This window comes from Erythranthe guttata, chromosome 12 (assembly GCF_056151865.1).
Source record: "Erythranthe guttata isolate IM_541 chromosome 12, IM_541, whole genome shotgun sequence".
Classification (NCBI taxonomy): Eukaryota; Viridiplantae; Streptophyta; class Magnoliopsida; order Lamiales; family Phrymaceae; genus Erythranthe; species Erythranthe guttata.
In genome coordinates, this window is record NC_142544.1 from 16,431,373 (window position 1) to 16,450,756 (window position 19,384).

The following is a 19,384-nucleotide window of genomic DNA, read 5'->3' on the forward strand; positions in this document are numbered from 1 at the left end:
TGGGAACACACGTGTGGCGGTTAGTGCGGATTCTTAATTACTTGATTTTAAATATTAAAGTATTAAAGTTACAATATTTTATATGATGGTTTTTATTTTTATTTTTATTTTGATCGGAAATTGTGAGTGTGAGTTTTATATGAGTGTGGAATGTATGTGTGTCTCCAAAGTGTGTGTCAGTGTGTGTGTGTGTGAAATGTGTGTTAGAGTGTTTATATGACTGTGAAAGTTGAGTAAGATCGATTTTGAACCACGCGAGTTGAGATATTAAATAGATCCATGCAAATTCATATAAGTTGATTTTGGATCTGTTTTTTTTAGTTCAATCTTTGAATCCGGTTCAAGTTGAGTAAAAATCGTCATCCCTAGTAAAAATCAAATCATTTTTTTGCTCGAATATTAATTAACATAACAAATTCAGATTGAATAAATATTTTTGTTCGATAACATATGAAAAAATCAGTGGTTTTAGAAATTTAGTACTATAATTTGATTAGAAAGTTTGTTTTTGTATCGACGGTTTATTTATGTTACACTCGACGAACTTACCATTATACGGTTTATGAGATGCTACACCTAATAAAATCCACCGGACAATTTTGCATCATAAATCTATATAAATAGTTGTTGTGTGTATTATTATCATTATGCGTAAATCAATGGTGTAAAATTACCCGATGAATTCTACAGTGTGTAGCCTCTACAAAATCCATCCTACCATACATTTGTACAGATCCACACATTTGATTTAGTTCTAAAAATAAACTAAGGAAAATAAGGCAAAATCTCTCTTACACTTCTAGTTCTGGTACAAACACAATTAAACAACACAAATAATTAACAAATAAATATGAGAAAAACAATGGATAAAATGAATTGGTACAGCTGTCTTAGAAGGGGGAAAGAAAAAAAATCTACTATTCCTTGGACTGGAATTACTACTGCAGCAAACATTACTCTTATATCTACAACCGTCCAAAAAATTTCCGAATCCATCTCTTTCGAGTACATATTTTTTCTCAAGGAAAAAAAAATAAAATAAAATGAACCAAAATTTGATTTGGTAAACCTTGTTGAGCAGGCACGTGAGTCTCCTCTTCGATGAATCTATACCAACGATACTAAATGCGATTGCACAGTGCGTGTCAAACTTATAGACAGTATGTTTAATCGTTCAATATCAGGCGATGTTTTCTAGAAGTTACCGGATACCGGAGTTGGAAAAAAAAAAGAGTGGAATGTCGTTCGGTGAGAAATGGATACATCATTTTCTCACAAACGGTTTTTGGCATACTAGTAGGCGCTGGTCACTGCCATCTTGAAGGTCAATCACACGGGCTTCCCATCGAAGCTGTGTCACGAGGGTGCGTGCTGTCTCTATTGGAGCAACTTTATCCGATATTATAACCCATCCCTGCCAAATAAGAGCCACGGTTCAATATATCGAAATTTGAGAGAGTTGGTATCAAGAGTGTATATACTAAACGTGTAGTTATTCGTTTTAATGAATGAGTATGAGCATGGGGCCATTTAAGTAAAAAAAATTAAGTTAAGCATTACCTCAGGCCGAAGAATACGATCCATCTCGAAAATTAAATCAACCATACTGCATTTCTCTGTAGCAAGGTGCGATAGAAGTCCCTTGGCGTGAAGCATGTCGTATGTCCGGGGGTATGTAGGGAAAGGTTCACACCTGTGTCATAACAACTTTGATTTTAGCTTTGGTGCCAAAAAAAATAATAATAAATAGATAAAAGAGTAGAATTTACCATTACAGATGCAAAAAAAAAAAAGAAAAAAAAGGAACTCAATGCTCCGCTAATCACGCACGAGATGTCAGAAAAATTATCAAACAATTCTTACCCACAAATGATAGGAAGGGTCTAAGAGAATTAACATCTTACCAGCTATGCAAAACACCGGCAAAACCTTGATCAAGAATGGTAGGAAGGGTATTGCGTTCGCCAACTGGCACAACATTCATCACCCACACAGACTTTCTAGCTTCCAGTAGGGCAGTATTGAAACCTCCGTAATGAGCAGTCATGTCCATCACGTTTCGAACCATGTTGTATGGAGGCATTGGGTCTTCATCCCCAGGCCTCTTTGGATGGTCGGAGAAAATCAAGGGAGAAAGTAACGACCAATAATTTCTTAAAGCAGATCTCCAGAACTCCAAGTCTTCGTAGAAATCTTCAGGATTTATTCCTAATTCCGAATTGAAATGAATAATCTGTTAGCATGGCACGATATAACAAATAATGAACTAGTGATACTCGAGAGACAAGATTACATACCATGAATTGCAAGTTCGGAAGATCCAAGAGAACCAGAAGTTTTGTTCTGAATTGGAATCCAACGCTTGCTGCCAGTACCACTTATACACCGAACAAGTGGTTTGTAGTATGACGGGCCATCATCTCCATTACAAAGGGGAAAAGTGCCATGCCTAGTAGAATCAAGAACCAAAAACATTGGTACAAATACGAATAAGAGCAAAGATGAATGGGATTTAAACAAAGAGAATGAATGGAACATTAGTAACTAGTCTCACTTAGATATGTAGCATCGAGCGTCTGTTGTTTTCTGCCAGGTGAAAGTGTCCTCTTGCTTTGCCACGAGATTCCAACAAAGTTTTTGGGTGTATTCTTCAAAAGGAGTTGAAATGCTTCCTTTGTTTCGTTGCTGCCTGCTTCTGGGTGAGGTTAAAACAATGTAACCTCCTGGCTTGAGAATTCTGTCAACTTCAATGAGAAACATTCCATCTGATAGAGAAACGCATCATCAGTCCAATGAAAAGTACCCAACTAAGATTATTATTTTTTGATACAATCTCAAAGAATTAACCATAATCCTCCCATTCCTCCTCTCTGTGATCTCCATAATCCAATGAGTAATAAAACAAGAATATAGCATGCAAAACTCTTCCCGTTCTGGAAACATTTTATGACTTGGAAGTCTTGAACGATCTTTTTAGTAAGCCTAGATAATTTACAATCTTTACTTAAGTACATATATCTATCATACATAAATCTAGCAGAACAGGGAGAATTTTTACACATAACCTGACTTTGAAAAGACTGGGTCCACTTATACCAATAGGATAACTACTGTCTGCAATTTCATAAAAAGTCAAAATGCATGTAAAGGCAAAGTTTAACAGACTCATATTTGTTAAAGCTGCCTTGACAAAATCCTAGTCGCACCTTCAGCCGAATATCTATTATATCAATTTAGTTTATAACTCTGTTAAGTGTTAACTAGTTAGCTTGAGACATTATGGATATAGTTTCCTTGTGGTGATCAAGAAACACATGGCTCTTGTTCCAAAAAAGATTTATTTTATTATATCTACCTTGAAAATCAAATAGCAGTCAGTCAAGAAATGCAGAATAACTAACTATTTTTTTGCATTTTAATGAACTTGACTTATCATTACTTGCAGAAGTAAATAGCAATTGGTTAGACAACATCAATAGTCATTCAAGGTCTTCTAGAAACATAAAAGGAAAAATAAACAAATAGTTGAATACCAAGGAACTTTATTTTGTCTAAAATAAACAAGTGTTGTGAATTGATTAAAGTATTCAGACGAACCAGTGTTACATGCAGGTGTATGTGGTCCACATGTAAATGCATTATCCCTAAACATGAAACAACAATAATCGTATTTGGAGTAACTGTCAAGAATTAGCAGCAAACTAGTAGAAGCGCACACGAATACATGTAACCAAACATAAGTAATTTACAATTGATTCGACACAGTTAGATCTCTACATTTCATCTGAAGACAATAACTTCATAAAAGGCTCTCTTATGTCTCACTCTTCATATAACTTTTGAACAACTTCCTCACTATCCGTAAAAGATGTTTTTTTATCAAAACGTTCAACAATAGTCCATATGGATCAACTCAGAAAGTTCATCTCATGACAAGAGACACCTTGCATTAAGAAAATCACAAGACAGAGGAAAGATAATTTAACTACAAAACTAACAGATGGAGTACCTTTGTCATCCCAGAAAATGCCACACTGAGTGCAGTGAACCATGTCATATGATAAGGATGGAAATGGTAGTTGTCTTGAGATGAAGTTTCCAATGATTGCTGGAAGACCTCTCTCAAGGGCAAGCTGAACTTGGCTACCAGTTGATTCATATGCTGCCACACAAACAGCCATCAGCCTAAGTGAAAGCAAATGAGCGCCAAAGCTACCAAACCCACAGCCAATATCTAATACATTGCGCACCTGTAATTCGCAAGAAAAGAAAAATCTTCAAGTACAACAATATTAACTCATAATAATGGCTGCCAACATAAAATAATCTGCTCATTGTAATTGTAAAGCATCCTAAATAAAAAAAATAAACGAGCCGTCTGCATAATTTAATTTTCAGAAAGAGAGGAAAATATGGCTATGCATAGCAAGACAGTTGCTTACACCAGCTTCGTGGAAATCAGCATCACTCCCCAATCCTATCATCTCAGCTATCTGGTGAGAATAGTCTTTGACACCGTCAACAGTCATTTCATCATCGTCTGAATGAAAAGAAATTTGATTCTCTTCTAGCAACATCAGCCTACAGAAGTTTCAATATCAAGCATTAAACTCTTTTCGCACAAGAGGTATTGGATATTTAAATCCGTTACCGCGTACTAGATAATCAAATGTAACCAACAAGGTCAAACTCTAAACTTTGCAACTGAAATCAAGAAGAATTACCTTTTTGTCATGCTCCCGGACGAAAGGAATTGGTCTTTGCTCAACTTCACATTTCCACTCCATATAACATCCCTACCACTTGGCCATGTTAAGGGAATCTTATATTCTTTAGGAGGACGGACCAAACAATACTGATGTTCTCGTGATATTTCACAGTGCCGATCAAACTCCTCCCCATCGCTAAAACCAGCCAGCAGATTGGCAGACACGTTGTAGCAAGGAACATAATTCTCTCTTTCCTTCCCACAAAGATCAAAATCGTTTGAAGGATTGGCCCCTAGTTTTTTCAATTCCAAATAATCACTTACTGCTTGCTCTTTCAACCTTCTATAGTTAGAAAAGATGTCAGGTCTCGCAGAAGTAGTCACCGAATCAAATCCATTAGTAGAAGAAGATCCCAAGAGAGCAATCAAGACCAAAATACTAACTAGGAACAAAAGCAACCAATTGAGCGGCGGTCTAGGGCCGAAGACCAGTAATAGTTTATTGTACAAAGCGCTTCTCATGTCTGCGATCCTCTTCTAAAATAAATGCAGAAAATACCGCTAGCTTCGGGCTATTGCACTAACATCGGAATCCAATAACTTTGAGAACCATAACCAATCATCAGATTTAATCTCTCACGTAATATATGATCGAAACTCCAAACTATCTCGTCTAGCATCGGAAAAGGGCCAACACTAAAAAGATCCAATAAAACCAAAAACTAACAACTTCTCTGCTATGTCACATACCTATGCAATCAATCAAACACCCAAAACCTGCAACACAAGGATCTGATCCAATGCCACCAGAACCAGAAGCAGATCACAAAAACAAAAAACTTTCCTTTTTTTCCTTTCAACTACCTCACTTATCCAAATCAATCGGTACAATTCTCATCAATTCCAATGCTGAATCCAAGAGATAATCAATCAGAAAGGGAAAAAAAAATACCAATTCCTGTTCTGAATCAATCACTTGGCAACACCCTGCATTACGCCAACAAAAAACAACGTCACGACAAAATGCGAATCGCATATAATAAAAATCGAAATGAAAAATCACTTAGATCTTAAACTCGGATCAGATCCACCACGCATTTCAACGTAATCACCACAATCACAAAACAGAATTACAAAAAAAAAAAAAAAACACGGAAACACACAATTAGGTTTTTTTTTTTCAATTTTCGTTTCGCTCACCGGCAGTTGAAGCACGCAGACGCAGAACAGAATGTACGTGTCCACGGAGGTTAAGCAGCAGAGTTTGGATTCGCCATTGACATTTGGAGAGAGAAAGTTCTGAGCAGCTTTACGGAGCGTGGGTTCTCTATAATTGGGCAGAAATTATAATTTAATGGCTGGGTTTTTATATTGTTTCATTTGTTTCTGTATACATAAATAAAAAATAAAAATAAAAATAAAAATAAAAATAAAAATAAATAAATGTGTATGTAATACAGTATATATATGTACTTGTTTAGTGGAAACAGAATTCTAAATGGGTTGTGTGAATTTTGAGATCCAATCTCCCACGGCTCGCAATTTTAGAACAAACAAAAATCACAATGAGAACAATTGTGTTCTTGTCCACCTATTTATTGTTTATTACATTTTCGCCCCATTTATTTTCTCCCCCCCCCCCCCCCCCCCCCTACAATTTGTACAACAACTTTTATGATTGTTTGTTACTAAAATTTTGAGGTGGTGCTTGGGAATTTATAGAAATGTTTTCTGGTTTTTTGAGCTTCTGAAAAGAAAAAAAAATAGTAAAATAATTCCGAAAATTTATGTTTATGGTTCGCTGAAAAATAAATAAACATCACTTTAGTAACACACCAATTTGCTGTTTATTTCATTACGTGTATAATAAATTTGATCAAATTAAATTTTAGACCAATGGCACAATAAATTCTTAGTTATGGTTTTATTTCAAAATTTAAATGCTAGACTTGACTTTTTCTATTCTATGCACATGTGGAAAAATGATTAGCGAAGTGTTTTGGTAATTGATTAAGCTAATGTTGGTCAATTGTTATTAGTGGTCTATTCATTTGAAATAAACTTTATTACCTCAATTTGGTCCTTATATTTGGCTAAGCTTATAAGTTGTTAACAACAACATTAACAACTTATAAAATGTTTAAGAACTTATAAGTTCTTTCACTACGTTTGACAATTTTTTTTTGAAAAAATCTTATTTTGTAAGAAATTATGTTGTTGTAGAGCTTTGAAGATAATAAAAAAAAAAATTCATATATCCCGCATGTTTATTTAAGATCTTTATAATGACTAAAAAAATGGCTTATAAGCTTCTTATCAACAATTTAAAAAATAATTTTAAAAATAAGACGAAACAACTTATTAACTCTTAAAACAACTTATGTGAAGTAAGAGTTTATTACTAGTTATTTAAAATAAGCTTAATGAAACGGGCTCTTATTCACTTTGGATAATAAAATAAGCTTTGGCTAGGAGTTTTCTCTATAGTTTTCAATCAACGAAATTGAATTCAAATTGAAAATCAAACTTCGAACAAATTCTAACAGCAAATTATGAGTATGTAATAATAATTAATATAAATAAAGTAATAATTTTGACAGAGGAAAAAGAACCTTTGTTCCCTTGTCCAATCTGGAAAGAGGAAAATAACAAAAAGAGATGACTCTGGACATAGCAGCTGGACATTAAATAAATAATGCTAGATATAGGTTCAGAAAAATAATTTAAAGTAATAATACAATCTTTTTTTTTAAATAAATTTATTACTACATTCTTTATATATATTTTTTTAAATAATTGTTATTTTTTCAAAGATTGATTAAAATAAACTAAAAAATATTGTTTTTAGAAAACCAAATTAAGAATTCAATGCAAGATTTAAACTTTCAAAAAAAAATGCAAGAAATTAAAATTTAAAAATTTCTATAACCAAATTTTAAATGTTGAGTAGGGCCAACATTTATTATTTATTATAATAATAATTATTATTATTCTTTGGTGGGTTTATTATTTAATTTATGTAAGTTGGTAATGCAAATAATTGGCTAAAAAATGTGGTGGTTAGGTCAAGGTGGTGGTCCATCCAACAATTTTAAGCGCACAATAGCAAGATATTGAGCATGATCACAATCTTATCTTATATATAAAAAGAAGATATTTTGACCTACAACCCTAGACCTAAACCTAAGGGTATTTTCGACAATTCATATCCCAGAGTTTTTTTCATACGGTTTTCTCAATATATAAAAGAAAGGTTTTTCTTATCTTCTTGCTTCTGTTTTCTTTTCCCTTCTCCACTCCCTGCTTTCTCTCCACGTTTATTCAATCCTCTGACGGTTTATTCAATTCCTGGTGTGGGTTTTTGTTTTATAATTCTACTTTGTTCCGTTTCTTCAGCCACGTTATAAGGTAAGTTTTCTTTTCCTTTGTAAGTTAATTATTTGAAATTATTCGGCGCTTCATCTTTCACCCACTTCTCCCTCTGCTATTTTATTCCGTTTTCATTTCGTTTTCTTTTCTACTTGACACACACATAAATCCCCACTTTTTCCAGTTCTTCATCGTCTCCATTGTCACCCACTTTCTTCTCTGTTATTATTTTCTTTCTCTCCACTTCATACGGACACAATTTTTCAATTGTGGTTTTCCGGAAATATGATTTTACAAGAGAAGAAAAAAATCAGCTTGCTCGAGTTAATCCAGAGAATATGAAGTTGGTGGTGATTGATCGGTTTTTCTTGGATGTGCATAATTTTATTAGTGTAATTTCAATTCTACATTAATTATTTAGGATGTTGTCTATGGTTATTTTAAGCATTATTTGATTATAATTTTTTTTTCTTTTTTCATATGATGAAAGTTGAATTTTGCAAAAACAAAATTCTTCAATTCCATGTTCGATGTATTTTTTTTCTGTCCACTATTGAGGAGTTAAATTTTTTTTGGTAATTCCTTTTCTTTGAATCCATTTATGATGCTTCGTGTGTGTGTCTTTGGTGGATTTTTTTATGGATATAAGGCTATTTTAATGAGATGTTTTTTTTTTTTGTTTTTTTTTTTGTTTTTATGAATTCAAAGATGATTCGGTTCAAAACGGTCGCTGCCTCCATAACTTGATGTCAGGGAGCTAAACAATGATGTATGTTGAAAAATGAGGTATGTGTATACTGTCTTTTTTATAAAAAAATTCGCTGGTAATTTTTTTTTAATAAATGTTCTTGCGTATTATGAATTTTTTTCCCTCTTTTTGTTTTCAGTAGTTCAGTTTATTGACACTTTAAAATTTTATAGCGTATAGGTGAGAGTATCATAAATAACCTTTAACGAGATTCTCTCAATTTTGCAAATTTTTATGTGGATAGCCGGTTTTCTGTATATAGCTTTTCGTTTTGTTTTTTCAGTTTTGATTATCTTGATTAGTTTCAATTTTTTTTTCAGTATGTTTTGAACGACCAAATTGTTTTCAACATGTAATTTTTACAAGGTGAAAATAGTAATATTTTGTCTTCATTGTCTGCTCTGCATAAGACTGAGAATGCAGACCCTGAAGTGTTTTTGTCAAACCCCACGCAGCAATCACCTCTGCTACTGCTACTTCTAGCTGATCATGATTTTTTTTCACCCTCAAACTAATTGTGTGGCATCTTTGGAAGTTCACTATTATCTATCAATATGTATTCTTAGAAAACACACAAGAAATGATTGCATCATATTATACGCTCTGTTGTTGCGTCCTGCAACATCAATATTTAGAATTTGATATTGTCTTTCTATGAAATTCAGTTTCAATCTATAACTGCTTTATTAACTGAAATTGTGCAGACTGAAGGATTTTAGCAAGGGAGGAATTTTGAAACTTTTTTTCATATATTTACCATTATTATATTCGTTTTCATGGTTTCTTAATTTTTTAGTTGTACGAATTTTATGTGTTTTGCTGGGATGACATGATTGACATTGGATTTTAATAGTTTATCAACAAGTGTATGCAATTATGGGGTTTAGTCCTAGATTGAACTAATATTTTGCTTATTGTGTGAATAAAACTAAGTTCGATGAGTTGGTTATGAATTTCTGGATGGCTGTTTGCAATTACAATATGTATATACACTATTGTAATATGACATTTTTTGGGTTTTTTCCCCACTTCAACAAAGTGAAATTTGTAGACGACTCATTAAAGGCTTTTTGTTGGTACAAATAGTTCTGATTTATTGATTGCATCAAGTAAACAAATTTCACAGTTTGATTGCCTACAATGGTGTTCTTCCATATTATTGTTGTTATTATTCATAGTAATTTCCTTTTTGAGCTTAATATTTATCGTTATTTTGTTTTTTGACTTGATAGTTCTATATTTTTGGTTTAGGTGCAGTAATATAATACCATGGCAATCTCAACGAAGCTGTAAATGCACATTTCAGCAAGAGGGATCGGAAAACGGTAGTAATTTATCATGTCATTTTAAATGTTTCTTTCTTCTTTGATTATAAAAAATATTCCTATTTTGTGCAATCATTAATTCTGTAACTCTGCATTTTATATGCCATTTTTTTTTTCTTTCTATGTGTCCGAGCTCATGAGGCATTTTTTTACTACTCAAGATGATATTACACAGACAACCTTCTTCATTATAATCCTTTGCTATAGATTTGGGTCATTTCTACTCATATAAACGGAATAACTTTTGTTCACACACAGTTGCATCACCCTCCATTACGAATTATGTTAAGTCTGATTTACATGTTTTGGCTTTTCTTCTTTTTTTTTTCCTTTCCTAGAGTAAATTTGTTTCTCAATAATTTTATTGTTTCAACTTTCAATCTTCTGCCACATTTTTCAATACTTTTGTTATTTTATTTTATTTTATTTATTTATAATTTGTGGATAAGATGAGTAGCGGTCAAAATAAAAGGATTTTCAGACTGAAGCTTTCAAACACAAAAAAATTAGAGCATGTAATTTACAAGATTTATAAGCACAAACTAAGCTTTGAAGAATTATACAGGTTCTTTGTTGTTATGCCGACTTCAATTTGAGGCTATTTTTTGGTTTGCTGTACTACTATTGTATGTGTCTATGTGATGTTAGTTATGAAGTTATTAGCTGAAATGAAACTTAACCTAATATTGCGAAGTATTACTTTCGTTAAAATTTTGTTGGGTACGTATATGCTAATTATTGCATTTAAAAGTCGAATTGTGTGCTTGATGTGTGTTGCTTAACAGACGGATCCCATGAAGTTGGTGGCATAGTTGAAAAGGCAGAAGAAATGTGCTTCTTGAAGGAGCAATGTAGCGAGCTTTACTGCAATGCAGGTGAAGACATATTTGGGTGACAAATTGTAAATAAAATGAAAATCCCATGTTAAGAAAAATAAAATAAAATTTAAAGTTGCTAATTTGGCATAACTAAGTTTTGTAATCCTTAATTAGGGTATGTGTAATAGATCAATGATAAAAGTTTTGTAATCCTTAATTAGTTTTGTAATCCTTAATTAGGGTATGTGTAATAGATCAATGATAAAAGTTTTGTAATCCTTAATTAAAGTTGCTAATTTAAAGTTGTTCTTTTTGGTTTGTTGTTTTGGTTTGAAAATATTCTCTTTTATTTTTATTGGTGAGAAATCGATAGATTTGTCAAATTGATTGATAACTTCAATATTTATATTGTTGTTTTATTGATGAGAAATTAACACTAATGGTTTTTTTTCTTCTCGGCCACAACTCTCACGAGTTTGCTTAACAGAGCAGATTGGAAACTATATAAATGCTGGCTTTGTTTGTCATTACCAATTTCTGATCGATTATATTATCGTAATAAATAGACTCTTAACATATATCTTCGGAACATTACTTTCCTACTGCTTCTAGATATCTTTGAATCTTATATACCTATAGTTGGTTTACTTAAACAAGTTTTTATTCATTTTCAGTAAAAATGGAATGTTTAGCTTATTCATTCCTTTGCATATGGGGAAGACAGAAAATGCTTGCACAGCGCCGCCTGAGATACATTTTGTTTCTTTCCACTTCCCTGACCTATTTTACGTTTAGTTTGAATTTTCAAAACTTTGTTTTTTTTACAGCTCTTTCAGATTTTGTTTTTCCTCTACACGATATTCATCTGCAAGACATGAGTGGTAACCTCTCTCAACAACTCCCCTCCTATAATTTAACCTCATAACTTCCAGATGGATCTACAAACGCGGCCTCTTTGATTTTCTATAACATCACAATTGTTTTAGAGGAAAGAAACCGTTGCATCCATTGGCAATATATTCTACGTTTTTTCTTCTCTCCCATCCACTTCCTGGATAAACAATTTCGAGCATAAGGTTTGTAGCTTACGATTCTATTTAACTGTAAAAGTGCATAATATTAACTGCTTATTTTTTGCGTTTATTTACGTGAGTGTCAAACCTTTCAGATGGTGAGAAGAGATATGCAAAAGTTTTCAAGGAAAGATATATATAATTGAATGGTTGTACAATGAAGAATGTGATCGCTATAAGAACCCACGGCTGGAATAGAAGATCATGTACGTCCAGAACCAAGGGAAGTTGTAAAATTAATAATGTGATCGATTATGTCATAACTTCCATCTCTTCTTTTATACTCTTGATTATCTTTTTTGTTTTATTATCTTAAACTTATCATGGTTATTGTATATTATAAGTTCTGAGATGTGCATGATTTCTTTAACCCGAACATTTGTCGTAGTCTACCCAGAAAAGGAACAGTATTGCTTCATTTCCTACATCTAATTCTATATCAAACTATGCATCGATGGCAGTCGCTCAAACCCAAGTTCATTTTGTTTCCTCCTTTATTTCGTTCAAAACTCCAAAAGAAGTCGTTCTTCGAGTAGTTTTTTTTGCAAGTCATTTAAAAGATGTGTTGATGTGCTAAGTACTTCGTAAATTGATGGACCGTCTAACTCCAAATAAGTAAGAACGTTCTTACCAAAGTTAAAAATGTCTACCGTTTTATTATTTGGTTTTTTCCTTTTTTTTTTTTATAAATCTTCATTTGCATAATCCGAGTTTTGTTCTTTTACAGAGGGTGTGATGAATTCTTAGGCTTATTTTTTTGGGTTTCTTTAGATATATGTAACATATTATATACTGTAAGTTGATCACGTTTCCATGTTTCCATATATGTAACATATTTTTTTCGGGTTTCTTTAGATTATTTCAATAATTTTTATATTCAGTTTCCATGTTGGATAAAATATGTTCACTTCCAAGAAATAAGTCTCTGAATTCTACAAGTCCCTACGCCAAAATTATCGAAATTATATGCGATAACAAAAACAAAATTAAACAAAAGAAAAAGATTTTGCAGTGTTAGAAGTAGCAAATATGCATTATATGATGACAATTTGTATTTTATTCCTTATTATCATACTCATGTGTTTTTGTTTTTGTATGACTCAATTGGAATATGTAATCCCGTGCAACGCACGGGTACTGTACTAGTTATTAACATAAAATAGAATGTTTACTTTAGCTTAAAGCTAGGTTTGTCTGTTACTTTTTTTGGGATTTAAATCTAAATAGTATGTCACACAAAAACCACCTCTATTGAGTTGAGAATTAATAATTAGTAATTAGTAATCAATAATTAGTACATGACTATACTGCCCCTTCATCTTTTCTTTTCATAAAAAAACGAATTGCAAAAGGCTTTTTTTTTTAATTCATAACTATCTATAAAATATATCTACTGTTATGTAATGTCTAATTATTTTTCGTAATCGAAAATGATAGGTTGAAATAGCTATGAGATATTCCTCTAAAAAGTCTTTTATTATTCAAAGATGACGATATTAATCAACAAATAAAAATAAAAAATTCTTAAAATATGAGATCAATTTCTAAGCACTTTTTATTTATTTATTGGATAGTATTATTGACCTGTAAATCTTGTTAAATGTACTGCCTGCAAATTGTGTATTAATTAACAATTAGGCTAAAGTAGAGCTTAATTAAACGACCATTTGAACACTAATCCAATCGGTGCATTTTTTTTGAAGCCTAAGACTTATAACAGTATATTTATTATTTACATAGTAATATATTAATTATTATTGCTATGGACTTTTATTAAATTTTTGCCATGACGTATGCAATGACATCTTCCTCTAAGGGTTGGTAATGATGAACATCTCGGTTTGGTTGATGCTACACCGGTGAAATACTTCGGATGATTATTAACCGTTGATCTACACACAATCATACACACATCCATGTGTATATGTCCTTAGTGAAAAATTATTTCTCCACATCAATGGTTTATAATTAATCGGTGTATTTCACCTGATGTAACGTCTCAAAGACCAAATGTTAACGTCTTAAAGAACAATTCCTCCAATCACCAAATTAGTGTTTTATGTTATCAACTTTTATTTCTTCATAAAACAATTTATATATATATATATATATATATATATATATATATATATATATATATATATATATATATATAATGCAATTTAATATATTTAAACAATAAAAAAAAAAAAGAGAGAGAGACTTGTAAAATTCAAGCATCAAATAGTAAGTTGAGTTTAAAAAACCACAATACAACAAAGAAAAAAAAAATCCCCAAAAGTTACACAACAATGATCATGCCTTGTTACTTGATAATCTCACTACTAACCATTCCTCAATTCCCTATTCAAATAATCCACAAACATCCTCTTCGCACTATCGGCATCCGCTGCTGGGGCGGGCCCACTCAAGCTCGATTGCCCCGTCAGCTTAATAAACGTCCTCCTAAGCCGACGCAGCTCAGGCAATCCGACTGGCCTCGATATATCAACACTCGGCAAGCCCAGCCCGATAGACACCCCGTTAAGTGGACCCCCCATAGCACGGGACTGTGCTTCCACAATCATATTCATCACCTCCAAGGTCGCCCTATCCATCTCGTACAAAGAATTTGCCTCCGAGAAACGAGCATTCTGCGTGGCAATAGTAGGCTGCAGAACTTTCACGTCTTTAGTTCTCGAGTCCACTTTCTTCGTCAAATAACTAACAGCGTCTATTACAGCAGCGGATGTTTTTTCGATCCCATCTTTCGAAGGGGACAGTTCGAACAAAGGTGAATCCCAACGGTTTTTACTGTCCGGCCTCTCGAACCTTCTTACAAGATCCTCGAAGATTCTGTCTTCATAAGCGGGCTCCGATTTCTCTCTCCGTTCTTGATTCCATTTCCGACAGTGGGGTTCTTCTACATCGCAGTGGAGCACACAGTATCTTGTTCCTGCTGCACGAGCTAAACACCATAGCTCGTATCTATATCCCTTTATGCTGTTTAAGGAATCTACTATGATGATGTTGTCTCTGGATAAAGATCTGTCAACTTCGGATCGAAGTACTCCCCTTAGATTCTTTTCGGATGGCATATCGGCATAGCTTTGGTTGCGGTTAAGGTGGAATGAAGATTCGTTGATGATCCGTACCGATGGGTTGGATTCTGTTTCTTGAAGGGCTTCGGCTAGGCAGGCTGCAGCTGTTGACTTGCCGCTGCAAGGTTGACCGCATATAACAACCAAAGCCATCTGCCAAGACACAAATTTTTTTTGTACGGTTCATTCGTTATTTCTTATCGACAGTTATAGCATCGAAAAAGTTGTGAACTTTAGGAGGCGAAACAGTCGAAATTCGTTTAGTACAAGATAAATCAGAACCAATAGAACGGTGTAGGAATGATTACTTGCTAATTTTTCATAAGATGATGCAGAGCAAGCCAAGAAATAATTAATCATCAATAGTTCCGTAAAACGTACGACGAAGGTAAATGCACAAACAATGTGATTATTGATGTAAAACATTCGGCGAACAAGCGTTTATGATCACAACTCTGACATTAGTATCCGTGATCTTAATGCACAAGGGTTTTCAATAAAGTAACCTTTTTTTCAACATAAAGAATTAAGAGAAATTCAGATGGATTAATTAATAATTAGTAAAATTTCTTCCATCTGATTCAAACCCCAGCTACACTACAATCTGAAACTCCATCTACTTGCAAATTCAAAGACACAGTTCTCATCTCAAGACATAAACAACAACGTTTAAACAACCAAAAAAAAAAAAAAACATTTTCTCTCAATTACTCAGTTATAATAATAAGATCCCTACATTCAAGCATTTCATCAAACACCTTCTGGGCATAAACCATAAAAGAAAACTAGATACCGTACCTAAATTACAACCAACAAAAAAGCAGGAGACCGTTTTCGTTACCTGGAATTGCAGCAAAACAGGGGCTGCTTACGACTCACGCGCCGAGTGAGGAGAAGGAAAAATAGAGAGGGCGACGGATATTTTTCTCTTCTGCGGAATATTTCTCCTCTGGAGAATAATAGCGACTTTAGTTCAAACTGTTGGGAATCGGAGGGGTTATTCGGATTTGGATTAAACCCGCTTTTTCAGTATGGGCCTAATAACGGGTAGGGCCATGTTTACTTTGGGTCGATCCGATTAAGATCCGATTTCTAAAATTGTCTTTGGGCTCAAATTATCAATTTTAAAATCAACAAACCAATTTTTTTTTTTTTTTTTTTCTGAAAATATGTGATTTATATTTAAAATCACTTGTTGTCTTTTTGATACTTCAAATGTGTTTTAAAGCTTCGAATCGTTTTAGAAATCCAAATAATATGCTTTACAATTTTTATTTCAAGATCTTATTAACCAAAGATCTAGCAAAATAGTTCAAAATAATGCTCAACTTACTATCAATCTTATCAAGTACGTACTAAGTAGTAACAACCATAAATATAATATAATACATTTCAAGACGAAATCCACAAAAATAGACTTGAGAGCTATAATTGTTATGGTCTAGAAAAAATGATAATTATACATTCGAACGCGTATCGGTTTAGACGTCTCGATCGAGAGCCTCATAGAGTTAGAGTTTCGGCATAACCGGTTTCTAAATTTCCAACAATTATTGAAGGATATTCCATCTTATATAGCAAAAATGACTAATTTATTAGATATATATATATAGTGTGAAATCTTTGACATAAGTTGTAATAATCTGATAAATAAAGAGGCAGCCTGGTCACCCTCTTGTCTTGTCTTGTCTCGGGAAGGAGAAGGTGAGGGGGGAGGCTGCCAGTCCACGTGGGCCAATGGTGGAGGGACGCGCGCGCGCGTCGGAGTTGGGGGTAGAAGAACGCGCGCGCGCTTCGGGCGTGGGGGACGCGCGCGCGCGGTTGGTGCGTGCGCGAACAACGCGCGTGGAGCAGGGGAGGGGCGGACGCGCGCGCGCTGCCCAATAGGGGCGCGCGTCGGCGACTGGGCTGGGAGCGCGTGAGTGCGCGTCTGAAGGGGGTTCAAGCGCGCGTGGGGGCGCGCGTCTCGAGACGACGCACGCGCGTGAGGGCGCGTTCGGATCTAGTTTTCGGCTCGATTCGCGCGAGCGGGTCTGGCGAAATGAGGAGCGAATTTTCGTTGAAGATGATGTGAATGTTAGGGGTTCCGTAAGGCGAGAAATCATTGAATCTTGGAGTGACGATGTAGAAGTGGGTAATAATGTTAATATTTGCCCTACCGTTGATGAAGCGGATTCCAGTAGACGTCCCTATGGGCGTCAAGTAGTGGATTTTGGGAGTGATAGCGATGATTCGAGTCAAGCACCTTTGGCGAGTGGTCATGCGGTGCCAAGTAGTGAAATTGAGCTGACGGATGAAGAAGAGGAGGAAGACGATATTCCGCCGGGTGATGTTGAGATTGATACGAGGAGGCAAAAGAAAAAGAAGCCAATTAATTTGGACTTAGTTAATTTTGATAGTGCATTGACGGAAGAGCAATTGCGTGCGATTCGTCGTTTGTCTGGAGCGCCAAGTAATGTTGAGTTATTGTTGCCTCAGAAGGGCGACCGTTTGTATTCGCCACCCGATGGGTTTCATACGGTATTTTTGGCGTACTTGACGTGTACATCTCAGATTACACCGCATCCGACCTTGTTGAAGGTTTGCGAGGAATTCATGATAGGGTACAGTCAGTTAACTCCGACTGCAGTTCTTATGTTCGAGGCGTTTCACCATAGAGTGTCTCGAGTGGGTTTTCCTGTGTCTATGAGTTTGTTCAAGGCGTTATTTACGCTACATCGGCCCAATAAGGGGCCTTTCATCCTCGCGTTCCCTTCTCGCGTTCCATGCCCACGGAACCAAAATATTTCTCGCCCCCTTCAACCGGATCTCGAAGTTTAATTCGTAAAGATTTCGACTTACCCGGATTCGACATGACTAAAATTTTTCTCCGCACAAATAATCAAGAAACACAAAATTTCTACTCTACCGCTATAGAATAAAAGAAGATAACACAGAAGAAGACCTAAAGTTAAAAATACATACCCATATTTATTACGCAGGAGTTGAAATTTAATTCTTTCCACCGCATAAGGAGTCTATTTATCTGACTCTGATATATTATTTAAAAACCTTAAATATATACCTCGCTGCAAAATAAATATAATTATCCCTTATTTAAATTGAGGAGATCAATTCAACGCCAACATAAATTATTCGATCCACAAGCACAATAAACTCTCGACACGAGCCGGATTCCTCTACACAAGTCTCCCGTCTCGACTCGAGAGTTGGGGGGCTTAATGATATACCTAATTGGGCCGGCCCAAGGGCCCCCAAATTTATCTAATAATTAGGCCCACTACACGAAAGCCCAAGCACTTTAAAAGTAAGGCTTGGGCCCAACAAAGTAAGCTCAACCCAATCAACGACATATAAATAGATGTTTAATTTACTCAGTTGTAAAGGTACGTTCTATGATTCACAAGTAACCTAGAGCTTGATTCTCTCTACTATTCTCTACGATCCGTACATCTGACTTGAGCGTCGGAGGGGTTTCCGCCGGATCAACCCCCGGCTTAGTTCACGTGTGCTCATTTCGCAGGGACCTCAGGATCATCAAGTTGTCAAGCTACTGATCCGCTTTGCTCTCCCAGCTCATATTTTACACTACCCTATGTGATCTATATTTTAGCATCATCAATATATATATATATATATATATATATATATATATATATATATATATATATATATATATATATATATATATATATATATATATATATACACACACACACAAACACAAAGTAACATACATAAGAGAAAAAAAGAGAGATTAGGAACATAAAATCCGAGTATTGGGAGATTTCTTGTAATCTTGTGATTCTTTGTAGTCTCCGTAAACCAGTGGTGTTACCATTAATAAAGAGTTTCTCTCTCCCGTGGATGCACGTCATTTCTTTAAGACTGAACTACGTAACCTTTTTGTCTTCTTATTTCATGCATTTATCTCTCAATTTAGGGTTTTTTCTGTGCATGCATGTGGTTATATATAGCTCGTTTGATTGATCAATGTTTGAACTGAATTGTTTGAGGGTCCATTTGGATGGAGGGATTTGGGGATGGATTTGATTTGAGTAATGAATTTGAAATGACTCCAATTTTGGAGTCATTTGAAATCCACCACTATTGCTCCAAAAACATTTAAAAAGGAGGGGTGGGGATTTGAAATCCATCTCCAAATCCCTCAATCCAAACAAGTCCGAGGGATTTGTTATTATGGATTTGAAATCCCTCCCCCAAATCCCTCCATCCAAATGGACCCTGATTGAATTTGATAAA

At 34.5% G+C, this 19,384-nt stretch overlaps 2 protein-coding genes and 2 long non-coding RNA genes across 6 annotated transcripts; 2 read left to right on the plus strand and 2 right to left on the minus strand.

The window, feature by feature from the left end:
• Positions 1-851: 851 nt before the first annotated feature.
• On the minus strand, positions 852-6,428 carry LOC105967590 (putative methyltransferase PMT5). Of its 2 annotated transcripts, none has more exons than XM_088827072.1 (10): positions 6,182-6,428; positions 5,909-6,035; positions 4,725-5,695; positions 4,443-4,581; positions 4,010-4,250; positions 2,555-2,765; positions 2,298-2,449; positions 1,905-2,208; positions 1,561-1,693; positions 852-1,414 (listed from the first exon to the last, which is right to left on the minus strand). In XM_088827072.1, the coding sequence occupies exons 3-10, from the start codon at positions 5,228-5,230 to the stop codon at positions 1,265-1,267; spliced, it is 1,836 nt and encodes a 611-aa protein (XP_088683198.1). In that variant the 5' UTR covers positions 5,231-5,695; positions 5,909-6,035; positions 6,182-6,428; the 3' UTR covers positions 852-1,264. The 2 variants fall into 2 exon arrangements, with proteins under 2 accessions (XP_088683198.1, XP_088683197.1); XM_088827071.1 differs by having other exon boundaries at positions 5,909-6,094; positions 6,182-6,398.
• A 1,539-nt stretch (positions 6,429-7,967) lies between these two features.
• On the plus strand, positions 7,968-11,286 carry LOC148766617 (uncharacterized). Its single transcript, XR_016035144.1, has 3 exons — positions 7,968-8,863; positions 10,077-10,150; positions 10,936-11,286. It is a non-coding gene; the product is annotated as an uncharacterized LOC148766617 (long non-coding RNA).
• A 72-nt stretch (positions 11,287-11,358) lies between these two features.
• Positions 11,359-12,466, plus strand: LOC148766618 (uncharacterized). The gene is made up of 2 exons (XR_016034864.1): positions 11,359-12,044; positions 12,137-12,466. It is a non-coding gene; the product is annotated as an uncharacterized LOC148766618 (long non-coding RNA).
• Positions 12,467-14,244: 1,778 nt separating this feature from the next.
• LOC105967690 (KTI12-like, chromatin associated protein) lies at positions 14,245-16,170 on the minus strand. Of its 2 annotated transcripts, none has more exons than XM_012992309.2 (2): positions 15,963-16,170; positions 14,245-15,274 (listed from the first exon to the last, which is right to left on the minus strand). In XM_012992309.2, exon 2 carries the CDS (start codon positions 15,272-15,274, stop codon positions 14,366-14,368), a length of 909 nt encoding a protein of 302 aa, XP_012847763.1. In that variant the 5' UTR covers positions 15,963-16,170; the 3' UTR covers positions 14,245-14,365. The 2 variants fall into 2 exon arrangements, with proteins under 2 accessions (XP_012847763.1, XP_012847764.1); XM_012992310.2 differs by having other exon boundaries at positions 15,920-16,029.
• Positions 16,171-19,384: the final 3,214 nt, after the last annotated feature.

Coding starts and splice junctions, on each gene's coding strand:
- LOC105967590 (XM_088827072.1), bottom strand. CDS start 5,230: ATGAGAAGCGCTTTGTACAATAAACTATTACTGGTCTTCGGCCCTAGA. Junction 2,209..2,297: donor TTCCGAACTTGCAATTCATG/GTATGTAATCTT, acceptor ATTCGGAATTAG/GAATAAATCCTGAAGATTTC. Junction 1,694..1,904: donor GCCGGTGTTTTGCATAGCTG/GTAAGATGTTAA, acceptor GTTATGACACAG/GTGTGAACCTTTCCCTACAT.
- LOC105967690 (XM_012992309.2), bottom strand. CDS start 15,274: ATGGCTTTGGTTGTTATATGCGGTCAACCTTGCAGCGGCAAGTCAACA.